The sequence below is a fragment of the Sus scrofa genome, chromosome 14 (assembly GCF_000003025.6).
Source record: "Sus scrofa isolate TJ Tabasco breed Duroc chromosome 14, Sscrofa11.1, whole genome shotgun sequence".
NCBI lineage: Eukaryota > Metazoa > Chordata > Mammalia > Artiodactyla > Suidae > Sus > Sus scrofa.
In genome coordinates, this window is record NC_010456.5 from 35,509,789 (window position 1) to 35,523,415 (window position 13,627).

The following is a 13,627-nucleotide window of genomic DNA, read 5'->3' on the forward strand; positions in this document are numbered from 1 at the left end:
TACTCAGTCATAAAAAAAGAATGAAATAATGCCATTTGCAGGAACACAGATGCACTAGAGATTCTCATACTAATTGAAGTCAGAAAGAGAAAGACAAACACCATATGATATCACTTATACGTGGAATCTAAAATATGGCACAAATGAATCTATTTAAAAAACATAAATAGACTAACCGATAAAAAGAACAGACTGTGGCTTTCAAAGGTGAGCAGGGAGGGAGTGGGGATGGACTGGGAGTTTGAGGTTAGTAAATGGAAACTACTACATTTAGAATGGATAAACAACAAGGTATAGCATTATCCAATCTCCTAGAAACTATATCCAATCTCCTGGAATAGTCCATAATGGAAAAGAATATAAAAAAGAACACACACACACACACACACACATATAAAAGAGTTATTTTGCTATACAGTAAAAGCTGGTACAACACTGTAAATCAACTATAATTTTTTTGAAAAGTTAAAAAAAGGTATGTTATTGGGTGGAAAAAAGCTAAAGTATGGAATAATATAAAACAGTATGCTATCTTTTGTTTAAAAGGGGGATGAAAATAAAAATAGATATTATATCTATTTGTATTTACAATATATATGGGAAAGATCGACAAGAAACTAAAATATATAGTTGCTTTATAACGTAGTGAACAAAAATAGGTAGAAGCAAGACTTCACAATGTGTAACTGTTTATATTACATCCTTCAAATGTATTACTTAGTCAAATACATTAAATTACAAAATAATACCCACTCATTTATGGGTTAAAAAATTAAAATCATATATACATACACACATAACTGCCATCTAGAAAAATAAACCATAAACAATGTCCATTGAAGAATGTGACAAATTGAAAAAATATTTGAGATCGATGACATGGATTATTTCCTTAGCCCTCCCTTTTCAACCAGAAAAGATAACAATCCAAAGAAAAATGGGGAAAGACAGCAACAATTTCAGAGAAATAAATCAAATACCTAATAACACAATGAAAAGATGTTCACATGTACTTATAAAGAATGACAAACAAAAACAACAGCAAAATACCATTTCCACCTATCAGACAAACATGAGGAAGCAGTCATTCTCACATACTTTTTGTGAGACTATAAACTATAAAATCTTTTGGAGGGAAATTTGGCGATATTTATCAAAATGTAAAATATCTGTAGCCTCCAATCTGGTAATTATTAGTAATTTACCCCATGGATATACTTGCAAAAGTCCATCGTGGTATTTGTTCAAGGATATTGCTTGCAGTACTGTTTTTAACAACAACAACAAAGACTAATCCTAATGTGCATTGCTAAGGGCTCTAGTAAATAAATTATAATACAGCCATATAATGTAATACTACACAGACTAAAGAGAATAGGGTTTATCTATAAGTGTTAAAACAGAAAGATCCCAAGATGTGTCATTAGGCGAAAAAGCAACATTCAGGAGAGTATATAGAGTAGGATGTATGTGCAGAATGTGAGAAGAACCAGAGGTAGGGGACAGGGAGGAACATTTGAACTTTTTTGGATACATTTTCTCTCACATTTCATACTTGTGCTCTCTTTGAATTTTAACTATAAAGTTTTTGTAAACCAAATATTTAAAATAAATTATGGCTATTATTTGCCAAGTATTTATCAAAGAAAGTAGTTTCTCTAGCCTAGCTACAAGGTTCCTTAATATTTCTGTGCAACAACAGGGATGAAGGTGACAAAGACAATTCTAATCAACAACATAAAATCAGCAGCGCACCTGCATGTCACTAAAAACTGTATTTTCGAGCTCACAAGATAAGAGACGTGAGGGTGCAAATCAAGCAGGGGCACCTTTTCATCAAGTCTCCTGTGCAGATTCACATAAACAGCACTATACACATCCCTGGCATGGCCTGGGACACACAACCACACCTCTGGATTCATAGTGATGAATGATTCAACCTCAAGGAAGTCACTCAGTCAGCCTCTCTGGACCCCAGTTTCCCCCAACATGAAGGATGTGTGTGTGCAGCAGGGAGAGGCTATTGGTGGTTCTGAAACTGTATAATTCTCACTTAAAAGTACTGCAACCTCTGCATTGGTTGTTGGAAAAAAATCTCATTGATAGTCTGGCAAGTAGGAAAGACACTCAAGCTGCTCTTATGTTATCTATCCAGAATGTCAATACACATACATGAACTATGACATATCCCAGAGACAACTAGCTGAATTCTAGAGGCTGAAAGGAAAATCCAATGGTGTCCACTAATGTCAAACTAAAAAAAAAAAAAAAAAAAAAAAAGTTGATGCTGTTAAATAAAATAAAAATATTTAAGAATTTCAGCTCTAATTTTTATTTTTTAAATGGCATATGGATATAAAATTTCCCCATTAGCTACTTTACTATAGTTTTGACCCTCTGACCCAACAGATAATGTTACACTACTGCTGAAGATTTGCAACCGCACCATGACATGAACACCAACATTCTGAAATATCTTGTGCTCCAGCTTTCAGGCAAATGGGGAGACAAAGCTTTTGGAGATTAAAACTTTACAAATAAAAGAAGTTAGGAGCATAAGAGGTAGTATAAGATATTATGGCCATTGAAATTACTATTCCTATTAGCTAAAAACTGTCAGTACTTGGTGAAAATAATTTTAGACTCTTCTTACCTAATTCTGTAAATCCACAGTTACTCACATACAAAAAGAATTCTATCAGTCCCAGAGAGACAACATATTACCATAAATTATCTTGGATGGTATATAAGAGCCAGGAAAAGGTAGGCCCTGACTTTTATTTTTCTATTTTCGTATTTGTCAATAGATTATCTTTGTCTATCCTCTTTTCACTCTTCCCTTTGGATCAAGCAGAGACTAAAAGGAAAAGTAGGCCAAGTATACTTAATATTTTACACCAAACAAGTTATTTGCTTAAGATGGCTTGGCCAGCCTCATGTCTGGCACTAAAACCCAGCCTGACAGTTCCAGTAGGAATTAAATACCAGTTTTAATGGGTGCTGTGTTCCAATGCCTTCTAATGCATTGAGGGTTATTGGCCAACTTCTTCACATAAAGGCAAGAATGAGTGAATGTGTGTGAACATGTGTGAGTGCCTGCGTGTATGTATGGAGGGATTACAGGGGGAGCTGGCCACAGCTGCTTAATTTTTGTAAAGCTTTTTTCTTAATAGGGAGGAGCGTTGCAGTGACTTACCATTCTGATAAGCTGCTACCGCCAGCGAGCTGTTTATCCTCACAAAGGAGACATGTGGCCGCACTCCAGGCCCATCCTCCTCTGATTCCAGGAAGGGGGCTATGTAGTCCCAGGTGCGAGTGTCCCACACCCTCACGTCCCCTGATGTATATCTGGAAAAGAATGACAAACTTGGTTCCAAATGGAGACTGAAGAGCAGGGCCACGGGGGAACCGATGGGGGAGCCTTAAAACGACAGAGGCGTAAGATCTGGCTGGTGTGGAGCCACTCCTGCAATACTGTTTACATGAGTCACTCCAATAGGAGAAAATGTCAACTAGATAACAGAAAGGCTGAGAACACAGCACAATGGTGACAATTTCAAATGAGAATACTGTAATAAAAAATTTGCGTAGCAAAAGCTTCCAGTAAGGGGATCACTAGTAGAAATTCATAGAAGCCACACTATTTACACACAGACACATGCACTGAAGACAGAGAAGAAACTGCTCAGGACTAATGGTCTTACAGGCACAAGCTTTCTAATACCTCATCCATGCATCAGATTTGACTGATTAAAGTCCCTAAAGACTAATTGATTTGCTGAAACAATTAAATCTTGCCTTTAGCAGCCAGACGACACTGCCTTCTCATGAAAAGCTCTTGCCGAAATGCATGACACTCTTTGCTTTTGCCTACTTAGAAGACAGGAGCACTCACTCTCTCCTATTACTCCTGCCACTCCAACAAATGACTCTCCCCATCAAAGCTGAGGCAGGGCCAGAACCTGCTCAGACCCCAGGCCCTGAGAACAATGGAATGGCTAGATAATGAGGTGCTGTGCTGCCTGCCATTGAGGTGAGGTATTTATGCTAAGTTCCTCACATCTGCTACACAGGGTTCAATTCCACACATAAAGTAACTGTGGGGAGGCATGTTAGAAATGAGGTAAGAGTCCCCTATGATGGACCCACACAGACACAAAGACCAAAAGACAAGTGTAAAGATGTTCGGTCTTCCTGAAGCTCAAGCCATGGTTCCTTCAAGGTTTCTTTGATCTCATGTTTTAAGTGTAAAATTGAGTAAGATAACTCTGAGATTTAATTACTGAAGTCTATGACATGATACATTATGAAGCAGTTATGGAGGTTTCTTAATAAAGAAACAGAAAATTCTGATTCAGGAATGTTTCATTTTCCTGAATGGCACAGTACGTCCCTAAAATTATTCGTTGATAGCAAATACGCATATTATGAATTCAAAGGCCATTCTGTCACTCACATTCTCTAGACTGGAACACTGGGTTCTCTCCCTGGAGGATGGTGCCTAGAGAATGTCTGTGCATATAAAGAGCCAAACAGGAGAGGCATGCTTTCTAAAACTGGACTGATGGGACTCTGTTTGACCACTGATCTTCCAATAAATAGAAACACTCACTCCATGAGTGTCATTAAGCCTGGTGATGCACAAGCAGAGGTAGATATTGATAACACTACTGCCAAAGCACAGCCGTTGGCTTCCAGCCCTCCAGGCAGTGCTCCAGATCGTCCTTAAAGAGGAAGCCTACATGAACACACACCCTATAGCACCAGAACTACCAGGCTCAACCTGACACCATGACAATGACTTGGGCATTTCCTGGAGTAAGGTCATTTGCTTAACTTAACAGAGACACTCAGAGATATCTGAATTTCCAGACTTGTATGATTAGATTCTTAAGGTTAAATTCCATGTGAAAGGAACCAGCCAGTTCAGAAAAGAAGGGTGAGAAGGATGGCACCCATCTTTCAGAAATAGAAAGTGGAAGCAAGAGAGAAGGAACTCAAGCGGTCAGAGCTAAGGAACTTTGAGAGAAAGAGGTACACAAACCAGGAAAACATATTTCCATTCCACTGGTCTTGGGCATTCTGTTTTTTATGACCTGTATATGGGATCACAGCAACCGTTTTCACGTGGTCCCTTGGGGGGCACACAGGAGAGGATTTGGGTAGCCCAGGCTCCACCACCCATAAGCCCCTTTTACACGATGAGTTCTCAGATAAAGCAATAATAACCAAAACAAAACTTGAAAAACTGCTGAACCACATAACCACGAGCTATGAAATACAACTCATTGGTCTCTCTTGTTTGGGGGCAGAGGAAAGAGGGAAGGCAGAGATCCCACAGAGAAGAGCACTCTATTAATAGCTAAAGGCTCCTGATCAGCCTGTTCTTCCTTCATGCTGCAACTCCACCCACCTAACACTAAACATGGTCTCCCCTCGAAAAGCCTCAGCTCACCACCAGACTGGCCTGCTGTGAGTTCCTGATTTTGTCAGTGACATAGCCCCAGGTTACCGGTGCAAAACCGAGGGGGTCCTCCACACCTCCTTCACCATCACCCACACTGCTATCCCTGTGGTCCCCACACCCTTCCTGCTCTTCCCAGGCAGCCACCGGCCCAGCTCCCTCATGGCCTCACGGCCACCCCACACAGCCTCCGTACTCCCAAGCCTCTCCAACCTTCAGCCAGCCCTCAATAATACTTGACTACATGGGTCTCTCTCCCTTTTCCCTCCCCTCCAAGCTAGACCGCAGGCCCTATCTTCTACCATGACAGCAGCATGGACTTTTCTCTCGTGGCAATAGTGTGCATGTGTGTAGTCATCTGACTGTTCATCTACCCTTGAACCCACAAGCTTTTAAGATCAGGGGTTGGGTCTTGCTCACTATCGTTGATACAATGACCAGAACAGGCAAATTCTTCAGTGCTCTAGAATAACACTTGACACTTAGAAAGCCCTATGTAAATCCTTAGGCCTTAACACTACAATGAATGAAGCTTTAACTACTGGCCAGACACAGAACCCTCCACAAACTGGCTTTCACCCTGTCCTCAGCTTCATTTTCTCCTCTTCCTCGGCAAGAGCTCGCCTCCAGCCAGGCCTGCCATTCACTGGCTTCAAACACTCTTGCCTCTGCACCTTGGCTTCTGTTATCCACCTTTATGAAGCCCCTTCCCTTCTCATGACCCAGCCAGGTGGGTCAACCTTGGCTACATATTAGAATGACCTGGGATACTTTTAAAATTTCCAGTGCCCAATGGCACACCAGATCAATGGAATCTGTCTCTCCAGGGTGGAACCAAACAGCAGTGTTTCCAATGTGCCCCCAAGATTGAGATCCACCCACCTAGTTCAAGCCTACTAGCATCTCAAGGTCTAGGTCCAGGCCCTCCTCCTCCATGAAACCTCGCTGACTCAATTACTATGTCCCTGGACTTAAAGAAATGGTGTTCACTGCTACATTCCATCTCTCTTCAACTTGACTGTGAAGTCCTGGTGAAGGCCCTACCTCGATGCCCGAGCCTCCATCGTGTGCCTTACACACAGCTGACAATAAATGGTGATTGAAAGAGGAAGGTCCCCAATTGACAACCTGGACTGGTTTAAGTGCCAACTCCTTTCATTTCTACTGCCCACCTTCCAGTGATAAATCAGTCAAACCCTCAGAAGGCACACATTACATTAAGGTGTATCAGACTTCTTGCATTTACTTGCAAACAGATTAAAATCTCTCCATAAAACATGAAATAAGCTGAATTGTTGTGGTAAACATGAAATTTTCTGTAGATATCCATTTAAGTCAACTCCATTCCTCATGGTCAGAGAGCATGATATTGGCATAAATGTTTTGCTGCAAAATGACTCACGAGGCAAACATAAAAGACTGTGTGTCTCCTTCATGAGTGGAACAGAGAAAAAATATCCTATTTCAGCAGGTAGTATGTGATGACTCAGCAAAGGCTCTAAAATCTAACACATGAAAGCAACCACAGAAGCAATGCTTACACTCTGTGTTAATGAACTCCTGCTAAAGAAACAGACATTTTCATGAGGGTAAAACATTGGTTGGGTAAAGGGACCTAGATTGAACCCTAAATGTGATCTAAAATTGCTTAACAACATTGGCCAGGAGAAGCAAGTACAGGTACGGAAGGGAGGTAGGGGAAAAAAGGCTGGTTTTCCTCCAGAGCTCCAGATGTCTTTATCACTGCCTAATGACAATTATACTCAACCAATTAAGACACCACTATGACAGTTGCATTGTGAGTGAGCCTTTGGGCCTCAATGTTGATGGCTCTCTAATTAGTGTCTGTGCAAAGCACAACTGCAACTAATACATCAGCTGATGTAAGAACACTAAAGAAAAATGAGGAAGAAAGAAGCCTTTTCCAAATGAGTAAGGATGTCTCAGGCCATGGCATGGACCAGTGAAGTTGTATGCTTTTCCCAGTCTTTTTTATGCCTGGCAAAGTTGAGTTTACCTCCAAATAAATAGGTCAGAGACCACAACTGATTTTTTTTGTTGAAAGAATGGCAATAGAGTCTCTTTTAAGCTCAGCACACTAGAGCAATTGACAATTTAAAATGATTTACCACCAAAGAGCTTTCATTAACTAGTACGTTTCCAATATGCAGACCACTTATTTGAACTAAGAGACTCACAGAAAAGGAAGAAATGTTGTACATCTAAAAACAACCTTTAACCTTCCTTCTTATCTAAATAGCCAAGGAGATGGGGGTGGAGGGAGGTTCCATTTTGCTTCCAGGTGCCTGTGCTTATTTGCTGAAAATTTTTTTTCAAGGCTCTTCATAATAACCTGGGGTGGTGTTTTAAGAATATGGAAGTAAGGTTAAGTGACTTGCCCAAGGTCACAAACATTTTAGTGACATACCTTGGATCACATTGGGTCCCCAGGCTTTTTTCTAACTGCTACTTCAGCCAGCAAGCCACTCTGCCTCCTCTGCTGACAGTGTCTTGAAACAAATAGGGCTTTTAAGAATCATCCCTATTTACGTGCAATATAAGGAATTTATTGTTTTCAATATTGTGACTCAGGCTGGCAGGACACAGCCCCTCACCCTAACTCATCGATTCTACTACTATAGCTCAACTGGAAGGCAAGAAGCCAACAAAAACAAAAAAGCTCATCATGCTGGCAAGGAGTGTGGGACTGGGCAGGTGCAAAGGTGTGTCCCTCACATGCCTCACAGGTAATGTGGGAGCATATAGAGAATGGTTGGTAAATGCCACCTTCTACAGGACCATACTCATACAGCCACCTCCAAAGTCACAAGTCTATTTTGATCAGGCACTCACGGCAGCCAAAAGGAATTCTTGTTATGAGTCCTCAGGCTGGGAACAGCAAATGCTTTTGTGTAAATAAATTGGTAGTGGCACCTCCAGCCCCGTGTTGAGAGGATTCCGAAGCGATATTCCATCCAGCTCACCAGAAAAATAAATCAGTAATGGATTTTTCATGTCCCTCATTGGTTTGAGAGTGAGAAGCGACAGCATGTGTGCAAGTTACTTGCATCCTTACTCCATACAAAACTCTGCCTGGCCAACTTGTAGTCATCCCTCCCAGACTCAGCTGAAAAGTCACTTCCCAGGAGAAACTGCCTGATGTGAAGCCTCTCCCCACTGTGTCACGGTGCCCTGCTCTTCCCCTTCCCTAATCTCTCTCACTGCCCTGTAACCACCTGTAATTGTATCCCTTCAGCCTGTGAGCAAGGAATGGGTCTGCAGTATTCATCTGTGCTTAGTACATGTTAAATCACTCAATCTATGGACTTAAACTTAGAAGATGGAAGTGGTTTAAAGTCTACAAAGCAATTAGGCAGAGGCCCTAGAGGTGCAGTGCCCACATTTCAGAAACATTTATGCCCTTAACATGCAGGTTTTAGAACTAGTCACATACTCCATACTTTCTTTAGCAATACCAAAGATTACAAATCGATGAAAGCAAGAGTATTTACTGTTTTCTATGAAACATGACTGTGTTGTATTATGCAATTAACAAAATGAACTCAATCCCACAGTGCAGCCTTTCTGTGGAAATGCACCACTACAAACATCAAGTGCAGCTTAAGATGCATCAATTGAAAAATAATGAACATCTTAATGGACCTTATGAGATCCATGCACTACACACTTAAAACTGTTTTCCATACATCTTGGTTAATCACAATCAATAGAGTCAGAGTCAATGATGATTATGCAGAGTTATTGTAGCTGTGGCCCTTCCCATTATTCCTTGGAGAACCAGAGATGGATAAATGCAGTCATGAGTTCACCAGTATTTATTAAGGATATTCTGCAGCTCCTTCATTAAGTATATAATAAATGTAAAGCTCTCCACTGGTCCCTTATCAATATCTTACCTCAGACTTATTTACCAGAAGAGCATGTATACCTCACAGCAGAAAATAAATAAATAAAAGCCTTTTTAAAAAGAGGTCCCTAACGGGTAATGATTGAATTCCTTATGGGAAACAGTCCAATGTCATAATAAGCAGCACAAAAATCTATAACACAGGGTTGAAAGGAAAACTGTCAAAAGAAGAAGTTTTTTTTAAAAAACAAAGACAGAGAGCAGGTCCTTAGTAAGTATAAATATGGGGTGACATTTATCTAATGCAATTTTTATCACCAATCTGTATTTACAAAGCATCTGTTCTCTCAAGAGCCTCCAAGTAATTCTAGGTATTATCCATTTTTCATACATTCACATGAAGCTAGCAGAGGATACGAAGCACCATCCTTGAGGTCTTCAGCTGCTGAATAGAAAGCATTTAAAAATTCAGGGCAAATACACACTATTTCAGATCAAAGCCATATTTTGGCATGGTACATGGTCAATGCAAAGGCACATGTTTAACTGTTGGGGAAAATGGAGAAAAACTGACTAAAAGCAAGGTATTTCAAGTTACCTTAGACACATGCCTATGTCTGAACTATTATTTTCCAACAGTTCTTCAGTATAAACAACGACAATGTAAAAACAATGGTAACAATGATAAAAGTGTCAATATGCAAAGTGAACCAACCAGAGATTCAGACACCAAATTTTGCATACATAAACTGGAAGTTCAAAATTTTGCTGCATGTCTACAGAAGACTGACAACCTTCTCAACTCTGACTGTCCAGGTTGTGTGGACAGACAGAGCTTTATTCTTTTATTTTATTTTATGTATTTTGCTTTTTAGGGCTGCACCCGAGGCACATGGAGGTTCCCAGTCTAGGGGGCGAATCGGAGCTACAGCTGCCGGCTTATACCACAGCTACAGCAACGCCAGATCCGAGCTGTGTCTGTGACCTACACCACAGCTCACAGTAATGCCAGGTCCTTAACCCACTGAGTGAGGCCAGGGATCGAACCCACAACCTCATGGTTCCTAGTAGGATTCGTTTCTGCTGCGCCACAATGGGAACTCCCACACAGAGCTTTTTTAATAATGATAAAAGCTAGAACAATAGCCAGAGGTCACTTGGCTTCAAGGGACATGGGGGCAGCCTTGTTCTGTATCTGCTTGGGCACACCTGCCCCAAAGAGGATGGAGATGGAGGAAATGCAGGAGACCAATGGGACAAATGAGTAACTTTAGGGAAAGAGGACAGCTAACACTGCGTGACATTAAATAATAGTTTTCCAGGAGTTCCCATAGCGGCTCAGTTAACGAACCCAACTAATAACCATGAGGTTGCAGGTTCGATCCCTGGCCTCGCTCAGTGTGTTAAGGATCCTGCATTGCTGTGGCATAGGCCGGCGGCTACAGCTCTTATTGGACCCCTAGCCTGGGAACCTCCATATGCCACAGGTGCAGCCCTAAAAAGACAAAATAATAATAACAACAACAACAACAACACAGTTTTCCTTCCAACCACACCTGGCAGAGGAGAAACATGGACACACAGTCACTATTTCTTCCAGTAAAGGCACATCCTAAAAAGCCAGGTCACCACAGTAGAAAACAGGGGAGAAAAACATTCAGGAGTGTCAAGAAAAACTTTTTGTTTTAAACCAAAAAGTGGGGAATGATCCTCTAATGCGAATAGAAAAGAATGCTTTCTTATACAAACTGAAATGCTTCAGACTTATGAATCTTAGGTAACAGAGAGAAGGGAGTTTATTGCAAAACACCCTCATACTCCTGGGCATCTGCTAAAAGCTTCTGCAGAGCTAATAGCTTAATGGTTAGCAGAGCTGGCACAAGGCCTCCAATGGGCCCTGGGCTGGACTTTCTCCTGCAGGTTTTACCTGAGAGGTTCTCCTTCGCTAGATGGCAGTAAAGCAAATACATTTCTGGCAAATTATACCTAGACCTACATCTCAGGTTTTATAATGTGACCTTTCTGAACTCATGATGTCATCTGTTTTCAACACCCTTAACTTCCAGAGTGCAGCTGTGAAGAAAGAGAACAGACCAGGTATCACAAAATAGGACAAGGATGCTGCCATATTCTCATCTCTTCTAGTTAATGATAAACACGGAATTTAAGAGACATTCTAAAATTCTCAGAGCTCTCACCACAAAAACAAAAACACACACCATGCTTCCTAATCACTTATTATCAACCAACTTTCAATAACATCTCTTCTACTAAATACAAGGAAGGCACACAGTAGCCTCACTGCATTTCAGCCACACTACCAGATTACAGAGAAAACACAGAGGCTGAAATCTAAGAGACAGTGACTTACTGTAGGGAGATTGGTGGCTTCTCAGCACAGATTTTTTTTTCAAGTTAAAGACATGGGAAATTTTAGCTAGAAAATCAAAGTAAAGGTTGTGTTTGAATTATATACTTAGTCACAGTTGAAGGAACTTTCCCTTCCAAGAAAAGAAAACTGTTTCTGGTATTTTCTGGGATGCTGCCAATTACTGCTAAGTGGCCAAATGACAGCACCGAGAGGCATGATGAAGGGCCAGAGTAACAGCTTGGTGAATCAAAGATGCTGTAAGGAGGTTCAGAGAGTGCAGGGTCTCAGTGTGAGTTTTTCTTCCATACACACTTTCCCCACAGTTTTCTGGGTGCTGGTTACAAAGATGCTTTATACACTGTCCCCACCACTTCAGGAGGGGTACATCTAACAAGATTGAACCCTTGTTATTTATGGCACCGGCCAGAAAAAGGAAGGTGCACTCAAGAGAGTGGGTTTGAGGGGTGCTTTAGGTAAAGCAAGACAAAAAGTTAAACTGGAAAGAAGCTGAGGAATATGAAGCCATTTAAAAGTTCTATCTTAGTCTGAAAAAGATAAAAATCCATCCACCTAAATGCAGTAATTAAAATGCGTTAAAGAGACTGAAAAAAAAAAAAATGGTACACACCAAAAACCACGATAGGAGCTGGGGTTTAGGTGGCTTTCTTTTCTCCACTTTCTAACAGTTTTGCAAAAACAACGTGGTTTTACTATTGTTTTCATTTTTAACAGAAAGGAAAGGTACATGCCACAAAAGAAACCAAAACGCTGCCATAATAGATGAGCTGTCATGGTAGCAAGTGAGGGTGGGAAAAGGCAACCCTGCAGAAGCACAGCAGGCAGCACACATGTGAATCCCACTTGGTGGACCTCGCTACGCCTCAGGCACCTCACACAAAATGAGCATTTGGGGACAGACTCTTTGAAGTCCCTTCCAGGTCTAAAATTTATGATTCTAAGTTGAAAAGAACTAAGAAATTGGAGAACAGACAAAAGAAATTAGGGATTCCTCCAGTTTCCCATGTAAGCTTTAGTACACAGGTGGGGGAATGGGATCTATTATTTCAGACAGAAAACGTATAAGCACTATAGGATATTTAATGAAATATGACACAGCACCTCCAGTTTTAAAAGATGCTTACAAATTAACAGGAAGGAAAATACATGGCTGTAAAGTTAAAAAGTAGAAACAAGATGCTGCAAGGTCATGTGTTGAGCTGCCCTATAGCTGCAGATCATCACTTCTCTAGGAGTTATGACAAGGGTGGATGCTGGGGTGTGGGAAGCAAAGGTTAATAGGCTAGAGGCCATGGAACCTGTGGAAGGAGGCAAGACTTGAGTTGGGCACTAAAGAACGGGGACTGAGTTTCTTTTTGGAGTTCTGGAATTAGATAATGGGCAGTTACACAACCCTGTGAATGTACTAAAATCTCTGACACAACTTAAAGGGGTAGATTTATGGTACGTAAATTGCATCTCAAGTTTTAAAAAAAGACACAGTCAGGAGTTCCCTGGTGACTCAGTGGGTTAAGGATCCAAGGCTGTCACTTGTGGCTCGGGTCACAGCTGTGGTGCGAATTCAACCCCTGACTCAAGAACTTCTGCTTTCTGTGGGTGCAGCCGAAAAAAAAAGGCATAGTCAGAGGTAACTAGAACAGCGGGAGGCAGGAGAAAATGAAGGTACCCTGAGAAGAGTAACAAAGAAAAAGGTTAGAAACAAATTTCAAAAGGCTCTGAACATCAGGAAAAAGTAATTGGAAATTATGTGAGACAGTAAGGGAAGCAAATACTCACAGACAAATAAAGATCAAAAGCTTTGAGAATAATGTCTGTTTCTTCTTCTGCGAAAACAAGCCTCAAGAGGTGTCCAGGTCCTGTTCCCTTGATAGGGACTTGAGTGTCTCGGAGTTAATGACTGAACGAG

At 41.0% G+C, this 13,627-nt stretch overlaps 1 protein-coding gene across 5 annotated transcripts in view; it reads right to left on the minus strand.

Annotated features, from left to right (window-relative positions):
• The window catches only part of FBXW8 (F-box and WD repeat domain containing 8), a 168,706-nt gene that overhangs the window by 64,769 nt on the left and 90,310 nt on the right, over positions 1-13,627 (minus strand). For all 5 annotated transcript variants that reach the window (XM_013990336.2, XM_021073706.1, XM_021073707.1 and 2 more), the window contains exon 5: positions 3,197-3,348. In XM_013990336.2, coding sequence (XP_013845790.1) covers positions 3,197-3,348 — 152 coding nt within the window. The remainder of the gene's footprint in view (positions 1-3,196; positions 3,349-13,627) is intronic.